The sequence below is a fragment of the Nyctereutes procyonoides genome, unplaced genomic scaffold, assembly GCF_905146905.1.
Source record: "Nyctereutes procyonoides isolate TBG_1078 unplaced genomic scaffold, NYPRO_anot_genome, whole genome shotgun sequence".
Lineage (NCBI taxonomy): Eukaryota > Metazoa > Chordata > Mammalia > Carnivora > Canidae > Nyctereutes > Nyctereutes procyonoides.
The window spans coordinates 17,712,536-17,738,978 of record NW_026575159.1 but is presented as its reverse complement, the minus strand read 5'-3'; the positions used below and the strand labels follow the sequence as shown (position 1 = coordinate 17,738,978).

Sequence of the window (26,443 nt, the reverse complement as noted above, 5' to 3'; positions counted from 1 at the left end):
CCTACCCATGTAACTAACATAATTTGGCCATCCTTACTTTTCTTTCCTTCAGCAGCAAATGAGTATAAATTAGGTCAGAGTCTGCTTTACTAACCTGGCCATCTTAAGGAGGTAAAACAGGAAGAAGGATCCTGACTCATTCAGGCTCCTAGCCCAAACTGCACTCTGCTGTCCCTTTTCATGTCAGGGACCTATATGGGTGATCATGCTATACTAGTTAAAAACCCTCTAGAGGGGAGGATTATAAAACTCCCAACTATCTCTGAGTGGAGTTATGTGTGGTAGGATGATTGACTCACAAACTTCTTGCTCAGTGTCATGTTTTTAACCTTTTGTTGTTATTCCCCACTAATAATGACTGTCATCTATCTGGTGCTTACTTTGTGCCAGGCACCATACATTATGCTTCACTCTCTGCCATCAGAGAGGGTAGGTATTATCTGTTTCAGAGAGAAGGAAGCTGAGGCTTACATAGGTCATCAAAATTACAAAGTACATATATAAGTAGTAAGCTAGTGTGATCATAGCTAGTAAGAGTAGGACCCTGGGCTGGGATCCCTGGGTGGCTCAGTGGTTAAGCGTCTGCCTTCGGCCCCGGGTGTGATCCTGGAGTCTCGGGATCGAGTCCCACGTCGGGCTCCCTGCATGGAGCCTGCTTCTCCCTCTGCCTGTGTCTCTGCCTCTGTGTGTCTCTCATGAGTAAATTAAAAAAAAAAAAAAAAAAGAACCCAGGGCTATCTGAAGCTTAGAACTTCAAGCATCTTCCTCTTCTCACCCACAGCCAGTCTGCTACCACATTGCACCCATTCTTTCCTCAGTCTTTTGTAGCTGTCTGCTTTCTATTGTCGCTGCCACTAACAACCCAAGATCCTACTGTAGCTTGCCTAACTGCAATATCCTCATTGTGATTATTATGATCACCGTTTTTCCTACTTTAGTCTGTTTACCTCTGCCAGGTTAATTTTCCCAAACTACACATCTGGGGAATAAACTCATGGTGCTGACAAAATTCCCAAAGGAAAGCAAACTTGGTAAGATGAGAGGACTATTAAGGTTTATATAGAAAACCTCAGAGACGTAAATTAGCTTCTCAACTCACCTGTTTTTCTGCCCTGATGGCAATTTAAAGCAAAAAGAAGCTGTTACAGAGAAGAGTCCACAAGGATTAATCTAAAACAGGAATGTGGTAGAGAGAAGGCTAGGCGAGTACCATTATGTTAGGATTATGTAAAATGGAGAATAAAATAGTTCATGGGTTTTCCTCAAATTTTTATTTTAAAAGTTAAATGTAGTAAATAGTAAATAAAAATCTTGTAAAAATGCTTCAGCCCTAATTGTTTTAATGGTTTCTTATCTTAAATGGCACAAATTTTATTAGTATAGAATTTTTTTTTAAGATTTTATTTATTTATTCATGAAGGACACCGAGAGAGAGGCAGAGATACAGTCAGAGGGAGAAGCAGGCTCCACGCAGGGAGCCGGATGTGGGACTTGATCCTGGGACTCTGGGATCATGCCCTGAGCCAAAGGCAGACGCTCAACCGCTGAGCCACCCAGGCGTCCCAGTATAGAATTTTTTAAAAAAATATTTTATCTACTTGAGAAAGCAAGGGGTGGAGGGGAACAGAGAGAGAGGAAGCAGACTCCCCGGCTGAGCAGGGAGCCTGACTTGGGGCTCGATCCCAGGCCCCTGGGACCATGAACCCAGCCAAAGGCAAACACTTAAACCAACTGAGCCACTCAGGTGCCCCCTTAGTGTAAGAATTTGTAATTCAAACTAATACCATTTGGGCCAAGAACTTTCAGGAGTGGTGGTAATAGTCATCTTTATCTCACATGATAAAGCACTCTAGAGCTGACTTTCCCCATCTATAAAATGAAGGTTTAGTAAGATCCTGGCAAAGTACTTCAAAATAGTACCTTAAAACTAAATGTATATTTCTGAGATGGATTTTAGAAAGCTTAGGAATGTTAAAAATAAAACATAAGCTTTCAAAAGATTTTACCTACTCCAGGGGTGCTTTTACATTTGGCATCTCAAAGCCTATATTTCTAAGTTCAGTTTCATCATGTCTGAGTTTCTCCAGTTGCCTGCTTACATGTTTTTGTTTTGTTTTCTTTTTAGAGAGGGAGAGAAAAAGAGAGGGGCAGAGGCAGAGAATCTTAAGAAGGCTACATGCCCAGCAGGGAGGCCCAACACGGGGCTTGATCCCATGCCCCTGAGATCATGACCTGAGCCAAAATCAAGAGTCGGATGTGTAACCAACTGAGCCACCCAGGTGCCCCTGCCTGCTTATATTTTATGGGTCCGGTTAAGTTAGGAGAAATAATCACCTGCAAGTAAAGATGAAGGGATGCCCTTCCCGTACTAAAAATCCTGTACTACCAAAAAGTTGGTGATTACCATACCACTCAATAGATGCTATGATTGGAACAGGGGAACAATGAGGAAAAACTCAGAGGAATCGTTTTTTACAAAAGGAACTTACTAGCTAGGGGTTGCTTAGCTTTGCAAGAGGTTTTCTCTATTTTATATCAGGAAATGTCTGTGTTAGTCATCTTCTCAACAGAAGCTAAATTCCTAAAAAGCATAATCGCTCCATAGCACCCACCACAATGAAAAAAAAATTAAATAAGCCTTCAGAAACAGCTGCAATTCACTGAATTTAATCTTTGCTTGGCTTCTACATTGATGAGTGTGGCACAACTCAGGTACATATTCATATTGAATCTATACAGAGCAGTGTGAACGATGTGTGTGTATTCATACAGATACACTCTATATACATAAATTACCTGTGTTTAAGAATAACAATCTGTTCATTTGGCTTTAATGGCTGAATGCCTTTCAGTAGTTCTAAAAAGCCTTTGGAAGTAAGATGTGTGAAAACTTATCTGAATTTTCTATTGATCTTTGCATTTACCAAGTCTTTGTTCCACACAGCAGCAAATGATTCTGAGCTATCTTAAGCAAAAAAGGTATTAGAGGATTATTTTCATTATTTTTCAAGTTTCAAGAGTGATATGCAATTGGTGAAGCTTATTGTACCATGTATCTTCCACCAGAAGGCAGGTGCAGGCAGCTTCCTTAGTGGGAGAAACCAATAGGAAACAAGGACTTAGAACCACCCACCCCACCCTCTTCCCCACCAATGAATTATGTATTTACTTCAAATGGAAGAAGAGAATGCTAGTAGGAAGGACTGGAACTGATAGCCCAAAAAGAAAAAAATATGTTCCATAACTTTTTCTCACACCTTGGAAATTACTTAAAAAAATAATTTCTGGCCTGAAATTACCTGATGGTTTTTCTCACTTCATTAAATTTCAGATATGCCCATCAAAATTCAGCTTCTACTTGAGTTTTCTGGTTTTGTGAATGTAATATGAATTGGAAGAGTCTGTTGTTCAGTTAACAAAAGAAACAACAGAGAACACTGTGACATTTGGAATCCATGTTAAGTATATACTGACTACTTTGGTTCATTCATTCATGTAACAGACATTTACCGAGCACTTTCTATGTGCTTGGCAGTATGCTTGCCCACTTCTGCTTCTTGCTAGTTCTCTGTCTCTAGACAGAGTACTTAAACTCTCTAATCATCAGAATCCTCACCTGGGAAAAAGAAAAAGAAAAAAGGTTAATATTGCCAGATAAGATATGAAATCTATAGCATGCATTATCCAGTTTAATCTCAACAAACCTGTTGAAAGTAACAGTAACAGTGGGAGAGCCAAGTTTCTAGTTGGTATTTTTCCGATTCCAGAGCCTATCTGGTCCTCTGCAAGTGATTTTTCATGTTGGTTACACAAACTAAAACAATATATTTTAAGTACTTAGGATAATATACAGTACGTAATAGTAATTAGTATGGTGAACAAATTTTAGGAGAAATACTCACTGGAACCCTTACAATACTACATACAACACTTTGCAATGGTTCCATGTATGGCTCAGGACTACTGTTAAGATTTTTTTTTTAAATTTAATTTTTTTTTTTTTTTTATGATAGTCACACACAGATAGAGAGAGAGAGGCAGAGACACAGGCAGAAGGAGAAGCAGGCTCCATGCACTGGGAGCCCGACGTGGGATTCGATCCCGGGTCTCCAGGATCGTGCCCTGGGCCAAAGGCAGGTGCCAAACCGCTGTGCCACCCAGGGATCCCTACTGTTAAGATATTATTTGTTAGTTTGGGTTGTTTTATGTGAAAGTCACATTTGTAGTACTTAATTTATATTAGAATGTAAATAGGTGATAGGTTCAAATATGTTAATCATGTAAAGAGATGGTCAAGTATAATCTGAGGGCCAAGATACTGCTGACAGGCAGAGTATAAACAATACTAAGTTAGAAACATCTGCTGAGGCAGGGAGCCCAAAGAAGATGGATAAGACCCTTCTCCCTAAGTGGAATCCTGTAGTCCGGGCTTCTAATAATCACTTCTTATTCCAGAGCTGCTCCCAACTGAGTAGAGTAAGAGCCTCAAGACCCAATATTGTAAAGATTTCAATTTTACCCTATAGATTCAATGTAATCCCAGTAAAAAATATCAACAGGTTCTTTCCCCCAAAAAAATGACAAGCTGATTTTAAAAGTCCTAAGAAAATGCAAAAGGTCAAGAATAACTAAAGTAATCTTAAAGAACAAAGTTGAAGGACATACAGTCTCAGATATCAAGACCTGTTGTAAAGCTATAATAATTTAGACAAGATGGTATAATTGGTGCTTGGAGAGAATAGCTGACTATCGAACAAGAAAGTCTAGAAACAGCCCCACATATATGGTCACCTGATTTATGATAAAAGTGACACTACAGTGCAGTGGAAAAGGATAAAAATGAAGCAATATAATGGGTCTAACAAAGGCTGCCCATCATTTAGTGGTGAATCATGCTGGAAGCATTCTCCCTATAGTTAAGAACAATTTAACTTGTATTAGAGTGGACGGCAGGAGTAGGGCATGTCATAATGCCAGAAGCTTCCCTTTTTAATCAAGATTTAGCAGGCTGGTTTTTTTTTTTTTTTAGATTTTATTTATTTATTCATGAGAGCTAGAGACACAGGCAGAGGGAGAAGCAGGCTCTCCATGGGGAGCCTGATGCAGGACTTTGATACACATGAGCCAAAGGTAGATGCTCAACCACTGAGCCTCTCAGGTGCCCCAGGATTTAGCAGTTCTTAAGTGCTTTTCAGATTGTTGCAAGCCTTTAGTTTCTAGAGTACTTTTAAAAAAAAAAAAAAAGGTTCATTTTGACCATTTTTGCCAGTGCTCTCTTTGCCTTCACAGAGAGGCCAGTTCTCAGGGGTCCTTATTCTATCATTCTAGAAGTCACCATTTTACTCTTGATATTGGGTAGGGGAGTATTAAGAGACGTCCTAGTGGATGTGGAGTAAGCGTGAAATAACACTCCTTCCTGTCCTTACTGTGTGACAATAACCCTACTTCCTCCTGATGATGAGATTCACTTGTCCCCAGCCAGAATGGTGACTACTCCTTGCCTGCTGGTCTCTTAGCACCAGGAGCCTGACATGACGGGAACCTCAGTAGGTTAAAGTTTAAAGGGTCTAGTACTGTAACTCCTGATGAACCAGCCCCCTAGTCTCACAAAGTTGTGGAGATGGGAGGCACAAACTCCCCAGGGAGGGCCAGTGGGAACCAGTAAGTGGGTATATTAACTTCCTGCTGTTGCTGTAACAAATTACCGCAAACTTAGTGGCTTAAAATATGAATTTCTTCTCTCAGAGTTATGGAAGTCAGAAGTTGAGAAAGTGTCAACAATTCTGTTCCTCCTGAAGTCCTCAGGGAACCCATTTCCCTGCCTCTTCCAGTTTACAGAGGCTGCCTGCATTCCTTGGCTCGTGGCCCCTTCCTTACATTATTCCATCCTGCCACACACATCACACCTCCTACTACTTGTACTGCCTCCTTCTTATAAGGACCTCTGAGATTATATTGGGCCAATCTGGAAAATCCAGGATATTCTCTCCATTTTAAGATTCTTAATCATATCTGCAAAGTCCTTTTTACTGTGTAAGTACAGGTTCTGGGTAACAGGACATGGACATATTTGGGGGGCATTATTTAGCCCACCACAGGAGAAATTCTATTCCTACCCTTTCATTCCTAACTGTGCATTTTCTATCTACATGGGATATGGCACTATGTAATTAGACGTTGATTTACAGTGTATACTGCATCCTGGTGAATAGCATCTCATTCACCGGGTATTATCTCCAAGCTCTGGTTTGGGTTCAAAAGGTTATTCCACCACTCCACCAGGCCAGCGTTTTCTAGGGTGTGATAAGATCGGTGAATCACATGGTCATGTGCCCACTGAAACACCTCTTTTGCTGTAAAGTGGATCCCTAGGTCAGAGGCAACATTATGTGGGTTGCATGCTGACGGATCAAACGCTTGTAAACCCTTGGGTAGTAATGCTGGCCAACATCTCGTGGGCAGGAAAGGCAAACTCATACATACAGATGGGAAGATTCTAGTCAAGGAGAATCACTGCCCTTCCATGGCAGAAGTCCAGTGAAATCCATTTGCTACCAATTAGCTGTTTGGTTTCCTTGAAGGATAGTGTTGTATCAAGGGCTCAGTGCTGAGTACTAGGGAGTGGCTCCTTCGTGACTAGGGGCTAGAGGCCACGCTGTTGATGTTGGCATCTTGCTAACCTGCATCCCTCAATATGACTTTATTCATGAGCCCATTACGCTACTGGGGAAGCTCATGACTACAACTGCTGGAATTAACTGGCCAACTCTTTTTGTTTACTTGTTTAGTTCCTCTTCCATGGTGCGTGTCTCTGGTAGGCACTGTTCTGCACTACAAAGATCTTTACTCATGCATCCAATCCCATAGATTTCTCCACTGCCTCTTCTCCTGGCTTCCTTGTCCCTGATCTATTCTTTCCCACTCCAGGTGCCTATCAACTCATCAGCCTATTTGCCACTTGCCATGCAGGTACTCTCACTTCAGGCCACTTCTTTTTTTTTTTTTTTTTTTCTTTTAATTGCTCTTTTTCTAATACACACATTTTATCTTTTTTTTTTTTTTTTAAAGATTTTATCTATTCATGAGAGACCCAGAGGGAGAAGCAGGCTCCATGTAAGGAGCCTGATGCAGGACTCAATCCCGGGACTCCAGGACCATGCCCTGAGCTGAAGGCAGATGCTCAACCACTGAGCCACCCAGGCGTCCTGGGCCATTTCTCTTTCCATACAAAGTGGAGGACCAGGAATACTCCCAATTCTGCCTTTTGGGAGGACTCCCCTCACTTCTGAGTAGGGCTGTAGGGGTAGGGTAGCAGCAGTCTCTCAAAGAACCCATCAAAGAACTTAGCTGTGCATTTTTGTCCTTCATCAAGACAGAAGAGCCTCTCAAGTGTCTGTAAATTGTGACCTGAGGGAAGAGCACTGATGCAAGAGTTATAAATCTGACATAGGAGTCTGGGCCACCTGTCTGTGCAACTTTTTACTTTCTTCTGGCCTTGTCATCCAACCCAGATATGATGCTTCCATCTTAGGAGGGATTGACTTGAAGGGTCTGACAAAACTCAGCTTGTGATGGGCAACACTAGCTACAGGGTTACCTGATGTCCCAGGAGATACTCAGATTTTACCAACGCCCATTTGTATTTGAGAACCATTTCTGGATGATACATGGTTCTCTACTACATAATCACCTGACCTTGCTACAGATGTCTGCCTATGACTACCTTGTGATTTTTTTTCCCATTGGAGCTTGCCGTAAACTCCCATGGCCTCACATATATTGTACCACAGAATCTCCTGGATTCAATGGCCTGTGGAACAAAGCTAATTCCACCCTGCTATAGAGCCTTAATGTGTTACGGATCTCACTGAAAACTGGCAGCCTTCTATTTCACCCAGCATGAGCCAGAGTATTCCTAAATTCTGAATTCCCAGAGAACCATACAGAGGTTGGTGTGTTCCTTGGTAGAAGACTACTAATGAGTGGGTAAGAGGCAAAAACTTGTTCTTTACTATGAAGGAGATGTCTTAGCATTCAGGCAGACCAGCAGTCCTAAAAATGTCACTACTGTAACAGGTTGCTGGATTGTATTAGTGATTATTTTCCATCTCTGGATGGCAGTACACTAGCTTATTGTTTATCTGACCTAATTAGTAATGATGCTATAAATATAGTAGGTTATTGTGATGTTCTTTGTGATATTCAGATTGTCTAGGTCTCCTTGGACCATATTATAATGGGAGTGGAGTCCTACAGGAATGCAAACTATTTCATATCCAGAACTCTCAGGGCCTAGTTCCATTCTCTCATGGCTCCTGTTGGTACATGTTGGTTAGATCCTGCATCTCCTTTGACCCATGGGCCCAGTTGAAATCATTAAAGTGGACACAAAAATGAGGAAAGTTGCTGTAGGATATAGCCACTTCACTGTGGTATTGTGGAACTGCAGTTTTATTCATAGTTTCGTTACCTTTACTTGAGTTATGAAACTATGCATACAGTTTTGATTTAAAAAAAAATTCAGTTACTAATAGAGAAACTAGGATAGTCTATCCATCTGCCATCTATCTACCTAATAGTGTACCTACAGCTTTACTGCATGGGCCATTCAATACAGGTGACAAGATGATATGAGTATGTGTGTATGCAATGTGCTGTGGTATGGTGTATGTGGTATGTACCAAAACATAGTCTTAACCTCATATTCACTATTTTCCATTTGCCTTTGATTCAACCTTGATCTTTAAAAAGCCAAAGCGGGCACCTGGGTGACTTAGTGGTTGAGCATCTGCCTTTGGCTCAGGTCATGATCCCAAGGTTCTGGGATCCAGTGCTACTTCAGGTTCCCCATAAGGAGCCTGCTGCTCCCTCTGCCTATGTCTCTGCCTTTCTCTAGGTCTTTCATGAATAAATAAATAAAATATTTTAAAAAATAAATAAAAATGAAAAGCCAAAGAGACAAATAGCTATTCTGACAGTTTTTGGCCTCTCTCAAGTTGTGTGGTTGTTGATCAAGTAACCTTGCAGGTATTATCATAGCTAATCAGAAAGATGTATTTATTGTTATTATTTTTATATTCAGTTTATAATAAAGGTAGGGATTCTAAGCACAATAGTGGTAAGAAATTTTTATGTGGTTTATGTGTTGAAATTCTGTGTCAGGTTAAGTTCTTGTATATATTTATTATTAGAATGAACTTCTTCAATGATTGTGAAACCTAGTAAATTTATACACTTACTATTTATATTTATACACTTCTAAATAGTTTAAAAAACAAAAAAGCTACACAAAACACATGAACCACCACCCTCAGGGCACTCGACACAGGCAATGAAAAACAGTGATCCATGGGAGCCACAAACAAAGTGAGCCATTGAATTGCTGCCTAGAGAAAGTTTCTGGGCTATGGCTTGAGAAGGGGGAAGCCAGGTGGAGGCCAGCAATGAGTCCAGAGAGTGGAATACCTGAGTAGAGACAGCTACAAAGAACCCAAACACCTTGCTAACCATGTCCCCAAAGTATCAGCTGAGTAATGATCAGTATACACAAGAGGAAACTACCAAAGGCCAAGAAAATGATATAGCTTGCCCAACGTAAAGTGACAGCACGCTGAGGCTGTTAGAAATAAAGTCTATTGGGTTTCTCCTCACATGTGTGCCCAGGGTGGGAGAAAGTGAATTAAAAATGCTATTTGTTTCTTGTCATTTTAAATTTCTATGTATTTATGTTTAAAATGTATACACTATACTCCTGTATCAATATATGCACATATTTTATTCATATTATGAAGTTAATGAATAAAGGTAACTCACGGTTTAGAGAGTTTAATAAAATTATCATTACTGACTTTTAATCACAACCTCTCCAGCAAGTGGGTGCATTAACCAGCAACTAATACTGATGCTCACAAAGGAAGCCTTCAGCACTTGTGCACATTCCTGGGCTGAGGTGACAAACACTCCAGGAGCCTCCTGATCCTTTCAGTCTTTTTTCCTTGGTTCCATTAGATGCCTCTTCCTGACCAGGCCAATCCAGCAAGTGCTCGGAGAAAACTGTAATGTAAATGGACATACTGAAGGTGGAGAAAAAGGCTTAAGGCCCCTTATTCCTTTCCATTCACACATAACTCCAGCTCAGTCTTTAACTCTCAGTTGAAGCATCCCCTGCTCTCGCCTTCCTAGGCACACTCTCCACTTCTCCCAACCCATATCTCCAAACCTGGATGGCTGCCTCCCCTGTGCCTGTAAAAACCCTTTTGTCTCCGCATTTAGTTCACTGTATTAACATTGTTTCCTCTGTGTCCATGTCGCCAGGAATGACCCCACTGTGGACAAGACTCCGCTTGTTTTTAGTTTTTAAGATTTTATTTTTAAAAGTCATCTCCACACCCAACATGGGACTCAAACTTAGAACCCCGAGATCAAGAATTGTGTGCCCTACCTACTGAGCCAGCCAGGTGCCCCTCAGGACTGGGCTTTACTCACCTCTGTGTCTCTGGCCCTCATCACAGTGCTTAACGGAAAGAGGACACAGTACATCCCAACTAATCAATGAGTGGCTTTTCAAAATCAGGACATTCTACTTTAACTAAAGCAAATGTACAGCAGTTCCTTACACCCCAACTAGGAAGTGGTAGTTCACCTTCTGCAAGGACTACTGAATGAAGTATCCACTATGTGCCAATCATTGTGATGATAGTTCAAGTACATTAACTCATTTAAACCTAACAAGTATCCTTCAGGATACATATGGATTGTTAACCCCTATGTATGGCCTGAGGAAACTGAATCTTGAGAGACTGCCTCAGGTCACAGACAAAGGAGAAGCCGGGAGGTGTATGAGTGGAACCTCAATTCATGAAGATAGAATTCATGTCAATCTTGCACCCCTGAACCCTCAACCCTCATCCACCCTGCTGTATGTGGATATATAGCAGAATGAACGGATTCATTCAGGTGAATCTGACTTCAGCTGCCTTACCATAGCTTATGGAAGAAAGGTAATTCCTCAGCCCCTGGGCAGGTGGCTTCCTGACTCACCTTCCCCATTGTTTCCTCCCTGCCTTCCTTCTCCTCTTATTGGCTCAAGCTCCAGCATGGCATTTTTTGGGTTGAGGCTTGAAAGCTGCAGGAATACATGTGAGAAGAAACCCAATATGTAAAAAAGGAGATGATTAAGCCAAAAAGACAGGTTAATCTGTGGGATGGGTAAAGAACAATCAGGCCCCCTTCTGTGGTGGGATCAACGAGAGCTAACATTTCCTGGAGGCTTTACTGAGTACTAGACACTATTCTTTTTAATCCTTCAACAACTTCCATCTTCAACACATCTCTCACTACTTCTTTTGATCTACTGACGATGCTCCAAACACTTTGAGCAAATTTTCCGCACTTGTTTTTTTCTCCCACTAACATGTTTCCACCCTGACTCTACTTACCAAAATCTTACCCAGTTTTTAAGAGCCAGTTCAAATACTACCTCTGAAGACCTCCCCCTTCTCAGCACTTCTCTTCTCCACCTTTGCACTTCTATATCTCGCTTTCACTCATATGGTCCTTATTGTATTCCAATTCTTTCTGCTTTTGTGTTATTTCTGCTGCTAGGTTGTGAGTCAGAAACTGAGGCTGTATCTAATGCACCTGCAGCTCATATACATAGAAGGCTCTTAATATGCATCGAATAAGAAACAGAACCTATCCTGTCCTTACTGACACTATTACAAGAAAACAACAAGCAGCCCCAGCCCAACCCGAGCCAGCCAAATGCCAGATACGATCATAATCCTGATAAAGCCACACTTTTCATGTTTCCTTCTTCAGGCAAACAAACCCAGATGGTTTCAAAGGGCACCAAAACAAAGCTCTGAAGTGATTCGCAAAATTAGTCATCCCAAAGGTAAACAGTGATTCTCTGCAATTAGTCATTCCAGTGGTAAACAATGGGGCTGGCAGACAGCCATAACATAAGGTGAGGCTTGAGAAACTCTGCAGATTGGCTCACATTCCCTAGAGCATCTTATTTTGGCCCTGATGTCCACCAGAAAAGAAATAGGAAAAGGGAATCTGAGGCCTGTTAAAATCTAAGATTTGAACTTTAAAAATAGCTAGTTTAGGGGCACATAGGTGGCTCAATTAAGCGTCTCAGGTCATGATCTCAGGGTCCTGGGAGGGAGCCTCCCATTGGGCTCCGTGCTCAGCGGGGAGTCTGCTTCTCTCTCTCCCTCTGCCTTCCTCCCACCCTCACTCATGCTCATGCACTCTTGCTCTCTCTCAAATAAAATCTCTTAAAAAATAAAAATAGAATAGGTAGCGTATTGCACAAACTTAAGGCCGGAAATCTAGTTTCCCCGTAATTTGAAACAGTCCTTCTTAATCTCTTTTCTACAACAAACCTAATGTATAAGACATCTTCCCCAACACTCATTTAGGAATGATAAAGGGCATGAAGTTAATAGAGTAATTCTTAACTGCTTCCTTCCTAGTTTAGTCAGTCTTAATAACAAAGCACCATTTGAATGCTTTGATTTAGACTCTGTTGCTTAGTCCCATCAATTTCGCATCTCAACTCCATCCACTTCCCCTTGCCCCCTTCCCTGCCTCCCACGCCCATCACCCTAATACAAGCCGCCACCATCTCCTCCCTGGACAACCACAGAAGCCTCCTCTCAGGTCTCCCTGCTTCCATCCTGGCCCTTCTCCGGCCGGTTTCCCATATTGTAGCTAGAGTGATTTTGGAAACAACACTGTGTCTTTCACTCTAAATTAATCAAAGCCTGTGTACAACTGCTTATTAAACAGCCACGTGAGACCATTCAAAGAAACCCTCATTTTGCAAGTAAGGATGTTCCCAAGGTAAGACAGGAAGGACCGAGGTCAGAATTCACCGCACAGGCTTCACTTCAATGAGTCAGCCATACGGTTTCTCCCAGATAGAGAGTTCATTCTCAATGTGTTAATGGAAGACAAATGAGAGGATGTGGATTGGTCTAGAGCCTGCTTTCAGGGCCACAAAATATTAAAATAGGTTGCCAGGGGAAAAGAGAGGGGAGCGCCCTGCCTAAACTTGCGTATTAAGGGTCACTCACATGCAGATCCTTGTGTCTCAGGATCCACCTTCTTTAGCCAAGTAGAGCACAGGGGCGGCATTCCAAATCCAACACGATGTGATCCACGTGGGGAGCATAGGATTTCACCGGTTGGATGTGCAGTATTTGGGTCTTCCATGGTTTCCCGTGCACCTGCTGAAGAAGGGTGGCAATACAAGTTTCTGCAGACTCTGCCCACCTCTGCCACTCTGGTTTGGTGGCTGCTGATGGCATTTTTCTCCTAGAATCCCTGGTAGCTCCATTTGTCCATTGGTTGGTGATAATTTGCTGAGGATAAGAAGAATGCTCCTTTTCCATTTCACTGCTTCCAGGAGGCTGGAGAGTCTTCCCTGGGTAAGATTCCACATTTTGGTGGATATGCAAAATGCCCCCCGCATCCCGTCTTAGCAGTTGGCAGGCAATGGGCCAGCCTTCTTCCGAGCTGGGAATCAGCCCCAGGTTCACCCTGTCTGCAATGTTTGAGAGCTTCAGTTTTCTGTTATCCCCAAAGTGTATCTGGCACCGATGTGCTACTCTATTGATATCAAGGTTCTTTCTCAGAGCAACTACAGCATGGGGATTCCACTCACAGGCATGGACGAAGGCAGCCCCAGCATGGACTAGGAAGGGCAATGTAAAATAACCAATCCCCGCATACAGATCCACCAGCACTTCTCCAGCACAGGGCAGCGATGCCACTCGAAGCTTCTCCGTGATGTTTCCGAAGGAGAACATGCACCGGGTCACGTCAAACTTATATCGGATCCCATTATCCACATGCTCTACCCAGCCATCGTCGCCCAGCAGCAGAGTCACTGCTGGTGTTCGAGTGCCATCGGGTGATACCCGCCCTCGTTTGGCCACACGATGCACGCCAAGTGCCGACGCAACAGTCTTCCAGAGTTCAGGTTCCAGATTTTCCCACTGCTTGGCTTGGAAACAGTCCTCGCTCAGCAACAAGAGGTTACCGTGTCGTTGCCAAGATCGGGGCAAATCAGCCTCCAAGTCAGCGGACCACGTCACTCCCCGGCCCTCTACCCAGCGACTCACTTCAAGACGCAGCCTCTGGGCGGGCGAACTACCCTGGGCCTTCTTTGAGGGAACAGGATCCAGGAGCTGCGTTACCCTACAGGTGCTGCCTGGAGCCACACGGTTCCGCAGCTCCTGCAGGTGCCGCTCAGGGAGAGCCTCGCCCAGCACCGGCAGCGCCACCGTGCCATCCGGCATCTTTTCCAGACGGTGCTGTCTATCTAGGAGCTGCTGTTTCTCGAGATACTCTCTGTATCGCTGGGTAAACCGAGGCTCAGTCACAACCGCGACAACAGCCGCGGGCTTCCCACCTTCGCCTTCCATGTTGCCGGCCCCACATTCCCTCGGATTCCCTCCGCGAGACTCACTCAGATCCCACAGCCCCGGGGCTCGGCACGGGCAACGCGGCAGCGGGAAGAACGGCGCACACGCCGCGGAGCCGGGGTCGGAAGTGACGTTAAACAGGCAGGCCGGAAGTAGACATTGACGCGCTCGTTGGCAAATAGCGTCGCCGTTACCGTGATGAGGCCGCTGCCGCCATCTTTGTTGTGGTCAACCGTCCACTGGCTGCAGCCTAAGGGGAGATTAATAATAACAAGGAATTATGTGGGTTTAAAAACGTCTAATTAGTCGGTAAACCCCAGAACCCTCGTGCACTCTCTTCAGTTCCGCTCATGCATCCAAAGAAAGAAGTGCACTTGGAATGATGGGCTGAATTTGGAGAAAGTCTTCCCATGTTCTCATGCTGCTCTCGGGTCATTGTCAGCGGCCGCAGCATTTGCTGAGAGTGAAGAGCCAACTACAGCTTCCTCATTTCCTTTCCTTGTGCAGATAGTCATCACCATCTCGCTGTCATGCAGTATTAAACAAAACAACAAAACAAAACAAGTATTTGCAAGTTAGGAGGATCTGAGTAAATCATAGCACCTCTCAGAATCAGAATCCTCATCTGTAAAATGAGACTTATGTTACCTTTCTCAGATTCCTGCCATGATTAAAGATATCAAATATAAAGCGCTTTGAACAGTGACTAGCAAAGAGTAGATACTCAAAAGAGATATGTAATAAGTTGAAGTGGTTAGATGGTAGATACTAAATACCTGTTCAAATGCTTTGATACAGCTAATGAGAACAAAGAAGAGTTCCCTTACACCTAAACTCAAATAGTTGAAAATTAGAGTTGTAAAGAAGCCCTATTCTTTTTACTTACTTACTTTTCCCATCATTCTACACATTAGGATATTGAGACCCAGAGAGTTAACATTCATTAAATTCCCCAATTCAGGTCTCTCTGTATGAGAGGCACAAGGCTATGGGTAAAACAATTTTTTTTTTAATTTCTTGACACCTATTCAGTATCACCCAAAGTTGTTGTTGTTGTCGCCAGTTTTGTCTCTATGTTTAAAATTCAGATTCCATGAAGAAAATATCACATGGGAGAGTAGAAGATCCTTTTGGTGCCCCATTTACCCTTGGCACTCACCATTCCTGTATATGCCAACCCAAAGCTTCTAACAAAAGCATTTAGTAGTCGGCCTGATGGCTTTCTCTGCTCACCAGAATTGGCTCAGCATATGTCCAGGGAAGGCCAGAAATGCTGGGGAATAACTGTCCACTGCCTCCTCTTGGGTGGCAGTCTCAACCAGTGATGGATGGAAGTTGGTGAATAAGTTTCCCAGTTCCATATACCTTAGTTGGTATACCTTGGATGTTCCATGCTGTCTCCCAGGGTTCTCTTAGGACTTCAGTTTTTCCATAATCCTCTGTATGCTGTGCATTTTCAATTTCTCTTTTTCTTTTTCTCCTGGATTATTCCCATCAGTATATAAACACACTGCCACTTGCCATCTTTAATAACCTTTCTTGATTCTTCACATTTACTGATATTTTCAAGTTCACATTTCTCACTATTTCATATTTTCTACTTCCAACTCCAATAACATTTGTCTTTATTATCTCAACTTGGTGTCTAATAGGCATCTCATATTTAATATCTGTAAAATAGATTTTTTCTGCAACTGCTCCCATGTATATAATAGTATTATGTTATCCAGCATCCACTCATTTACTCAAGCACTAGATGATAGTTTAGAACTATCTCCTATCACCTCCCCACTCCCACCTTTTCCTCAACTTCCTATTGCTATTTGATAATTAACTGCCAGGTGCTATATACTCTATATATTCTATATACCCTGATACTCCAAAATATATGCCAGATTAGCCTACCTCTTTTGATTTCCCTAGGCACCTTCTGGGACATAGGTTACTGCAGTGTCCTTCTCACTGGTTTCTCCTTTAGGGCTCTTACCTTCTTTTTTATTCTCCAACTACCAATCAAGATGAGAATTCTCCAAACATTATGATCCTAGCTTTCCCTATGAAAAACAGTTCCTGCCTACCCATTGTTCAAAGAGTAAGCTTCTTGCCCTGGCCCACCAGACTATGCATGATCTGGTTTCTAAGTATCAGCCTGAGATGGAACTATTCCCCAAGCTAAACACACAACAGGGACTCCAGTCTCCTTTCACTTCCTAAAATAGGCCAAGTCTTTTCTCATGCTTTTATCTTTGGACTCGTTATTCCCTTTGTCTGAAATGCCCTTCCCTCAGATGATGGAATGGCTGAGGATTTTTCTGAAAGTCATCTTCTGGTGGAGCTTTCATTCAACACTCTCTTTTCCCTCCACTGTTAGGTCTACTTAATACTGTTAAATACTTAATACTGGGGTGCCTGTATGGCTTAATCCATTAAGTGTCTGACTTGGGCTGGGGTCATGATCTCAGGGACATGGGATCAAGCCCCACCTTGTACTCCCCACCAAGCAGGGAGTCTGCTGGAGATTCTCTTTATCTCCCTGTCCCTATCCCTCTGCCCCTTACCGGGCTCATGCTTCCCCCCGCCCTAAATAAATAAATCTTTTCAAAAATACTGTTAATTCCCCCTTTAATACTAGATTGCTATTTATTTATTTACTTTTAAATGTCAGTTTCCCCTTGTAGCAAATAATTTTCTCATAGAAAAGGAATGTTCTTTTTCTGTCTACTGCTATATCCCCAGCATCTTCTATATAGTTCTTGGTCACAAGTCATTGCTTGGCAAATACCATAATAATTAAGAGAATGCTTGACCACTAAGAGACTTGAACATGTTTATACTCATTTGAGCAGTAAATCCAGTCCATGAATGTAGAATGATCAGAAATTCACACAAAGATCGATAAACTAAAATACTGTTTTTCTTAAACCTACAGCTGAAAGGTTAAATGAATTATGGTACATCCCTTAGATGGAAATATTAAACAGTTGTTATGATTATAAGAAATTTAATGACACAGGAAGTTACTCCTTATAAAGTGTTAAATTGCAAAATATATACAATTATGCCTTAAATGATATTATTTATTTTAAAAAGTTTATTGGGGCAAGTTCTAAAAATGTGAACAGTCATTCACAGTGATTCCTGATATGATGCAATTATAAGTGATTCCATTTTCTTTTGTACATTTTTCTCCAGTCACTAGTTATATGTGATGAACAAATGTTATCTTTATATCTTAGAAAAATCTTTAGAAAATCCATGAGGCAGTAAAAATGTTGTTTTCTGGGTCTCATATAAATGGAAACTCCCTTTCATTTTATTTGTAGTGGCAGGTGATAAAAATCATGTCTTACAAAGTGTTTTATCTCTAGGTTTCCTTCTGTTCCAAAGTCAGTCTGACACTTTACAACAGTAATTAAAATAACGTAGTACAGACTTTGACCCAAACAAACCCTACTTTTAATCTGAGGTAAACAAAATGTTGGGGGACATGAGTTGAAATGTAACTTAATATTTGAGAGTTGGAAATGATCCTTTAAAAGTTGCAGATTACAAATGATCCCCACTTGTAATGGCCATCTTGATCCACCATCCCTCAAGCACTTGACTTCATTTTCCCCACCATTTCCATCATGTGAACTCATTGAAATGACAGCAAAGCAAAAGCAATCAGCAATGGCAATAATAAAGAAGCTTGTAGACAACCCATGAGTTCCAACACAGAAGAGGATGATTACTTAGTAAAGAAGTAGGTCAGGGAAATTAACTGGAGAGGCAAGGAGAGGGTGGGCAACTTTATTATAAGCTGCCTCTCCCAAAGTGGCTAGAATTATTTAATTCCACATGAATTTTAGTCGGAGAGCCCCCAGCTGGGGATGAGTTTGTAGCCACCTCTTCTTGATGAGATGCCAAAACCCCGAAGACCAAGGGACCATCCACCAGCCTATATTATGAGAGGTGGCATTCAATTCTTTAAGGGCCATCAGCTTTCACATAGGTAGAGGGTTCTTTTTTTTTTAATTTTTGTATTTATTTATGATAGTCACAGAGAGAGAGAGAGAGAGGCAGCGACACAGGCAGAGGGAGAAGCAGGCTCCATGCACCGGGAGCCCGACGTGGGATTCGATCCCGGGTCTCCAGGATCGCGCCCTGGGCCAAAGGCAGGCGCCAAACCGCTGCGCCACCCAGGGTTCCCAGGTAGGGGGTTCTGAACGGTGTTGGGCTGGCTGTATACACAAGAGCTTTCCTGCATGGCTTGAGAGATCCTGGAGGCTAGAAATAAAGAGAAATAATTGCTTTTACTTTCTTAATCTTCTCTTCCTTCCGTTCTTCACTCCGCTTGCTGCACATGGCATGCTGTTCCCTTCCCTTTAGTACCTCTTCATTTGTTCATTCATTTTAGCATCACCGCTGCAGTTTTTGAACAGCTGTTTGCTAACTTCCTTTCATGGAACTCTATTCTGAGCTGAAGATAGACTCAAGAATACTTCTGAGGCCATGAGTTAAGTGCTACTAGAGTTGCCATTTCGAGTGCTTTGTGAGCATGGAGGAGAGATCAAGCCATTTTTCTTTTGCATTTTGAAGAACACAAAATGTTCTCTTTGCTTTTCCTCCTGCCTCACTGAATGCTGCTTCTTATGGGTGTACTTGTCTACCTCCCCTCACTGCTACCAGCACCCACTACATTTGATGTTTCCCAGATGCTTCACACTCAACACTTCCAAAATTGAACTCAGCTTGTGTTCTCCTCTTTAGTTCATGAAATGCCCCTGCCAGTCTCCTAGTTGTTCATGTCACAAACCTGGGACTTTTCTTTTACTTATGCTTCTCCCTTGCCCTCAGTGCTCACAACAAAACCACTGCCATTCTGAATGGACTTTAGGGCTGCATAGTTCCCCAGAGAATCCCCTTCTCCCTGCACAGGTGACAGTGCCCTAGATCATGTCCCACAGTTTTCTGAGTGGATCACCCACCTTTGTTTATTTCACTGATAACATACTATTACTTTAATCCTTTTATTTTATGTCAGAGTATTTGAACTGAAAACCAAGATGGTAAAGAATTTTTTCACAAGCTTTGTTTTATTATATAAAGAGCTACATTGTCACATTACAAAGTTCATTACGCCATAATTCAACGTTCCATTATGGCACATGGGCTTTGAATAATTCATATTATAATACTCAGAGCTTGAGACTTTATAATATTTAAATTTATAAAATGCAAAAATAACAAATTTTAATAAAATTCTTTCTATAAAACGTTCTCACTTTAATTCGCTAGTAATTTTATTCCATCGTGGCCAGAGAACATACTATGTATACTTTCAATCCTTTTCGATTTATCGAGGCTTCATTTTATAACCTAGCACATGGTCTGTCCTGAAGAATGTTCCACGTGCACTTGAGAAGAATGTGTGTTCTGCTGTTGGTGTGGAGTGTCCTGTAGTTGTCTGTTAGTCTGTATCCTTTTAACTTATTAGGTAAAGTAATTTTATGGTCATTACAATTAACAACCATAGTCTCAATTCAAGAACTAGAATACCTAGTATCAAGTACTGATCTGGACACATGGTCCTCTCCTATTCCCATGCACTCAACACACTCCTTCCTTTTACTACAGTTCACTTTCATGACTGGTCTCACTGCTCAGATAGTTCCCTTCCTAAGGCCAGTCAGAACATCCTCAGGAAAGCCTTTTCTAACCTCCTATCCATCACCCCAATAAGGAAAATCCCTACCAGTGATTCTCAGAGCACCATGTTCTTTTCATAGAGCTCTTTCCAGCTATATTTTTTCATTTTTAAATTTGATTAATTGCTATCTTCCCACAAGTGTGTAAGTTTCGGGGTGGAGGAGGTGGTAAGGAGCTGGATTTCCCTTCAATATTGTATTTCCTTATTGTACCTATGAGAACCTGCCACATATGCTACATTCTAATAAAATATCTGTAGAATGAACACATGAGTGAGTGAGTGAGTGAAATGAATGATGGGAGAAGAAAGATCTGCAGGAATGACAGACAGTTAGTTCATGGCCCAAGTGAGAGTATTTAGTTCCAAGATGGTACCACTAGATGGCAGTAATAATCAGCATCAAAGTAGTTGCAGCCTCTGAGTAAAGTTCTTGGCTTGCTTTCTTTCATTCTGTTTTTTGTTGTTGTTTTTTTTTTTTTTAAAGACTTATTTATTTATTTATTTTAGAGAGAGAATGTGAGAGATAAAGCAGGAGTACGGGGAGGGACAGAGGGAGAGAATTTTCAAGCAAACTCCTTACTGAGCATGGAGCCTGATGGAGGTAGATCCTACGTTGTACTGAGACCATGACCTGAGTGGAAACCAAAGGCCAGACACACAACTGACTGAGCCACCCAGGCACCCCAAGTTCTTGGGTTTCTAATGGTTTAAATGTCCAGGCCTCCTCAGGGGGCCTACCATGCCCCCACAGCCTTTCTTCATTCAGTTCTATTAGTCATTCCTTATTGGCATGGCCAATTCAGATGCATGAATGTGCGTGACGGCAAATAATAAAACCCCCAGCAAACAGCAGCTCAACGGTGGGTAGGGAGGTTTATATTTTTTAATACAAAAAGAAGCTCAGGGCTTGTGTAGTGGTTCAGGGAACTCCCCAGTAAAGCTGGCTCATCAGCTTTAGTGTGACTCTTTTATCTTTGAGGTTTCAATATGGGCACTATACTTGTGGGTTCTGTGAGCACACTGAGGCAGAAAGAATAGGGCACAGCAAAAGAAAGAAATGCCTACCCCTCCAGTACAGAAAGGGGTGCCAAGTCCACCCCTGACTGCTGGGGAGGCTGGGGGTGGACCGGTTTTACTTTTTGATTATAGGGCAAACTGAGGACACATAGGGAGAGTGAGCAAACATCAGCCATTAAGTGCATTCCTTTAGGCGTAAGTGAAAAAGGCCCTCAAAACAACACAGAGGCTCTGGAGAGGAGTTTGGATGAAAGATAGGAAGGAGACACAAGAATAAAGACTAGCATCCATGAAGAAGTTTTAACAATATAGTTTAGTTAAGAAAGGGCTGAGCTGACTCTTGCTGCCTTCACCTTCATTCAGCAAACTCAGAATTCGAATTCAACTGGGAATCATCTTTTTCAGGAAGTCCTTCCAGACTTATCTTTCCCTTTCCTCCTATCCTGGTTTTTAAAAAAAATTTTAAAGGGCAATGTTAAAAAAAAAAAAGATTTCAAATAATTTTTTTTTTTAAGTAAGCTCTAAGCCCAATGTGGGGCTCGATCTCACAACTCCAAGATCAAGAGTCTGCATGCAACATGGACTGAGCCAGCCAGGCACCCCATATTTAAAAGTATTTTTAATAGTGGCACTGAGGAAAATAATAAGTAACATTATAAAATGCTTGCCATGTGCCAGGTACTGATTTCAATGTTTTATATTAACAAACTTTTCCAAGAATTCTGTGAGATGTTTGCAGTTACCATTCATGTTTTTTAAAAAGGATGTAACCATTGTCTCCCAGCAAGGATGTGGTGTAGCCAGCATTCACATTCAGGCCAGATGACTCCTGAGTCTACATTTTTTAAAAAATATTTTATTTATTTATTTGACAGAGAGAGAGAGAGAGACCAAGCGAACACAAACAGGGGGAAAGGCAGAGTAGAGGGTGAGGGAGAAGCAGGCTCCCCACTGAGCAGAGAGCCCGACTTGGGATTCAATCTCAGGACCCTGAAATCACAACTGGAGCCAAAATCAAGAGTTGGACACTCAACCGACCGAGACACCCAGGCACCTCTGGGCATGTTTAACCCTTGCCCCATGCTGCTGTCCAGCACAGTTGGCATATGTTTTCAGAGGTTTCCAAAATAATGCTATGTGCTCCAAGGGCATGCAGGATGGTCCCAGTGGGCAGGGAGGGGAAATACTAAATTTTTCTTATTTCAATTCATTTTTTGTGTCCATATCTTTAAATTTTTAATCTGAATATACGTAATGAAGTAACTAGCATATTAGCACCGTAACTCTTTTCCAAGATTTATAAGTAAAATACACAGATGCATATTTCAGAGCTCTCTGGGTCAAAGAGGTACGTACAGGTTAAAGCCTGGGTTTTTTAGAAAGGCTGAGTGTATTTGTCCTACTAGGCATCTCCACCAGGGGGTGCTTTTGTGAACAGAGACTGGTGACATTTCCAAAGGGAGGGCTTAGGGATTTCATCACTTCCTATGGCGGCAGCGAGGACTTTGTGAACACACTCTCCATCTTCCTTCTACTCACTGGATGCTTTTTTACCCAGCTGGCTGGTCCATTCACCTTTAGGCTTTAGGAAATCACTACAGAAGATGACCTAACACAGCCCAGGGTGAAGGCAGAAGAGCATTCCTGTCCCTCATCTCCACCCAAACACTCTTTACCCTTAAACTCAGCTCAGGCATCACCCCCCTACCTTCCCCCCTCCCCCAAATTGTACCCCCCTCCCCCTACCACTCCTTCTATCCAAGGATCGCATGCCTCTGTTAGTGTGCCATTAAAATCTGTTCATTTCTCATACATGGCACATGCCACAGGGGAGAGATCCACTTTGCCATCAGTGACCCCCTCAAGAGCAGGGGACCACATTTTCTTCTCTCTGGCCTTACAGCTCAGCACAGTGCCTAGGCAAGGAGGTGCACAGTAAGTAACTATTAGTTCAGAAATGACTTTTCAGAGTCAGGTTGTTCTGTTTTCAGGCAACTAAATGTGAACTATCTGTGAGACAAGGATCCATCAAAATCCTAGAGGACAACACAGGCAACGCCCTTTTTGAACTTGGCCACAGCAACTTCTTGCAAGATACATCTATGAATGCAAGGGAAACAAAAGCAAAAATGAACTATTGGGGCTTCATCAAGATAAAAAGCTTCTGCACAGCAAAAGAAACAGTCAACAAAACCAAAAGACAACCTACAGAATGGGAGAAGATATTCGCAAATGACATATAGGATAAAGGGCTAGTGTCCAAGATCTATAAAGAATTTATTAAACTCAACAGCAAAGAAACAAACAATCCAATCATGAAATGGGCAAAAGACATGAACAGAAATTTCACCAAAGAAGACATAGACATGGCCAACAAACGCATGAGAAAATGCTCCGCGTCACTTGCCATCAGGGAAGTGATCAAAACTACAAATCAAAACCACAATGAGATACCACCTCACACCAGTGAGAATGGGGAAAATTAACAAGACAGGAAACAACAAATGTTGGCGAGGATGTGGAGAAAGGGGAACCCTCTTGCACTGTTGGTGGGAATGTGAACTGGTGCAGCCACTCTGGAAAACTGTGTGGAGGTTCCTCAAAGAGTTAAAAATAGACCTGCCCTAGGACCCAGCAATTGCACTGCTGGGGGATTTACGCCAAAGATACAGATGCAATGAAACGCCGAGACACCTGCACCCTGCAGCAATGTCCACAATAGCCAAACTGTGGAAGGAGCCTCGGTGTCCATCCAAAGATGAATGGATAAAGAAGCTGTGGTTTATGTATACAATGGAATATTACTCAGCCATTCGAAATGACAAATACCCACCATTTGTTTCAACGTGGATAGAACTGGAGGGTATTATGCTGAGTGAAATAAGCCAATTGGAGAAGGACAAACATTATACGGTCTCATTCATATGGGGAATATAAAAAATAGTGAAAGGGATTAAAGGGGAAAGGAGAGAAAATGAGTGGGAAATATCAGAGAGAGAGACAGAACACGAGAGACTCCTAACTCTGGGAATTGAACAAGGGGTAGTGGAAAGGGAGGTGGGTGGGGAGTTGTGGTGATTAGGTGACGGGCACTGAGGTGGGCACTTGACGGGATGAACACTGGGCGTTATGCTATATGTTGGGAAATTGAGCTCCAATAAAAAAAATATACAAAAAAATGTGAACTATCTCACTCAGCTGAATTAAGGAATGGTGGCTCCATTTACACAAAAATTCATCTTTGGGAAGTATTAGCTTGTGAGTTACTTTGCTGTTCTGAGAAGCGGATTTATTGGGATGGCAATAAAGCTTAAGCTTCAGGTCCTGTCAGGTGCATAAGCTCCTTCCAAAGACTCTGGGTGAAGCCTTTCACAGTGGTTTCACAGGGTCCTGTGTTTTTGTAAAATTTGCAAAAGTCAGAGGACTTAACCACAAGTGGTTAGGATCACTGTGTCGCTCCATGCCACCTTCTCCTCTGGTAGGGTGTGGATATGGGCGTTTTGGGGTAGGTGAAGTTAAGATGGGATACATTTAGTCTGGCTTAGTGGGATACATTTATGTGATCACAGTCTCTTTGGTGTGTAGAGTCAGATTCTTGACCATTCAGATTTAGGAATAGCTTCCAGAGATAATTCTATGGCTGGCCACTGGATTTACCTGGCCTCTTGACACAAAAGTATAGGACCAGGTGTCCTGTGGTGATGTGAGCATGTTCTTGGATGCTGGGCACTGGAAGGATGTGAGTCATGGAGGAGAAACCAAGGTTCAAAAGTAAGGCATCAGTAGCTAATGTGCAGAAAGGTTCTTTTAACATTCAGGCATGTACACTTTTATTTTTATTTTTTTAAGATTTATTTATTTATTTGAAGACAGAGAGAGCAGGGGTCAGGGGCAGAGGGAGAGACAGTGCCAAGCAGACTCCATGCTAAGCATGGAACCTAACATGGGGCTTGATCTCATGACCCTGAGATCATGACCCGAGCTGAAACCAAGAGTCAGTCAGTCACTTACTGACTGAACCACCCAGGTGCCCCTGGCATGTACACTTTTAAATACAGTACTCAGTTCTCAATAATGTCTGGGTAATATTGTTACGAATATACTAGATAACACAGCACATCCATTATAAATGTGCCATACATTAGAAAAGAACTTAGGAGTAGGATATTTTTTTAAGTAATCTCAACACCCAACATGGGGCTTGAACTCATGACCCTGAGATCAAGAGTCACACACTCTATCAACTGAGCCAGGGAGGTGCACCAAGAGTAAGATATTTGGTGAGATACCACATTTGACACAAGTTCAACTCACTGAGACACATGCTTCCCATTTAAAAACACACAGCACTCCTTAAACTGCTTAAATGGAATATCCAAGCAAGAATCTTGCTGCAGGTCTTGTTCTAGCCTCCATGTCTTAATCTCTATACCACTCGTTGTTCAACCTCAGGAGTACTCAACTTTCTGGGTTAGATCTCCCTTTGACAGAATACAGTGAAAGCATGAATATCCCACAAAAGGAAACTTTCTGTAGGACAAGAACACAGAATGGAGAGCGAGAAGGAACCTGGCTCTCCAATGCTGGCAGCGGAGTCAGTACCTGAGAAGGAGAGGTGGTCTTACCTGGTGCCTAGGTCTCACTTTGGCCTTTCTCTCAACTTATTAGTCTTAAAAATGATAAATGGGTAATTTCTCTGACAATATGCTTCAATTTTTTGATCAAAAATTTTTATTTTATTTTTATTTTTAAATATTTTATTTATTTATCCATAGACACAGAGAGAGAGGCAGAGACACAGGCAGAGGGAGAAGCAGACTCCACACATGGAGCCCGATGTGGGACTCGATCCCAGGTCTCCAGGATTACACCCCGGGCTGCACGCGGCACCAAACCGCTGTGCCACCGGGGCTGCCCTGATCAAAAATTTTTAAATTGCTGGCTGAGGATTTTCCAAATTTTACAGTTCTTGTGTAAAACTAAATAACAACAACAACAAAAAAAGCCAGAGGCACACTCCCTTATGTCAACTACATCGACGCAGTTCAGGTCAGAAAATTTTAGAGCAGTGGCAAAACATACTTTTCACATAAAAACACTTAAAAGAGGGGCACCTGGGTGGCTCAGTGGTTGAGTGACTGCTTTTGGCTCAGGTCGTGATCCTGGGGTCCTGGGATTGAGCCTTGCATCAGGTTCCCTGTAGGGACACTGCTTCTCCTTCTGCCTATGTCTCTGCCTCTTTCTCTGTCTCTCATGAATAAACAAATAAAATCTTAAAAAAATTTAAAAGATATTG

General features: G+C 42.3%; 1 protein-coding gene across 14 annotated transcripts in view; it reads right to left on the bottom strand.

Annotated features, from left to right (window-relative positions):
- The window catches only part of RNF139 (ring finger protein 139), an 83,671-nt gene that overhangs the window by 14,514 nt on the left and 42,714 nt on the right, over positions 1-26,443 (bottom strand). For 2 of the 14 annotated variants that reach the window (XM_055314009.1, XM_055314022.1), the window contains exons 2-3: positions 13,676-14,688; positions 13,086-13,241 (exon numbers count right to left, since the gene is read on the bottom strand). In XM_055314009.1, coding sequence (XP_055169984.1) covers positions 13,086-13,241; positions 13,676-14,438 — 919 coding nt within the window. In that variant the 5' untranslated portion in view covers positions 14,439-14,688. Of the gene's footprint in view, positions 1-1,471; positions 3,617-7,060; positions 10,054-11,040; positions 11,126-13,085; positions 14,756-26,443 lie in introns of those variants that run through there. The other 12 variants (XM_055314016.1, XM_055314020.1, XM_055314024.1 and 9 more) reach the window with 11 other exon arrangements.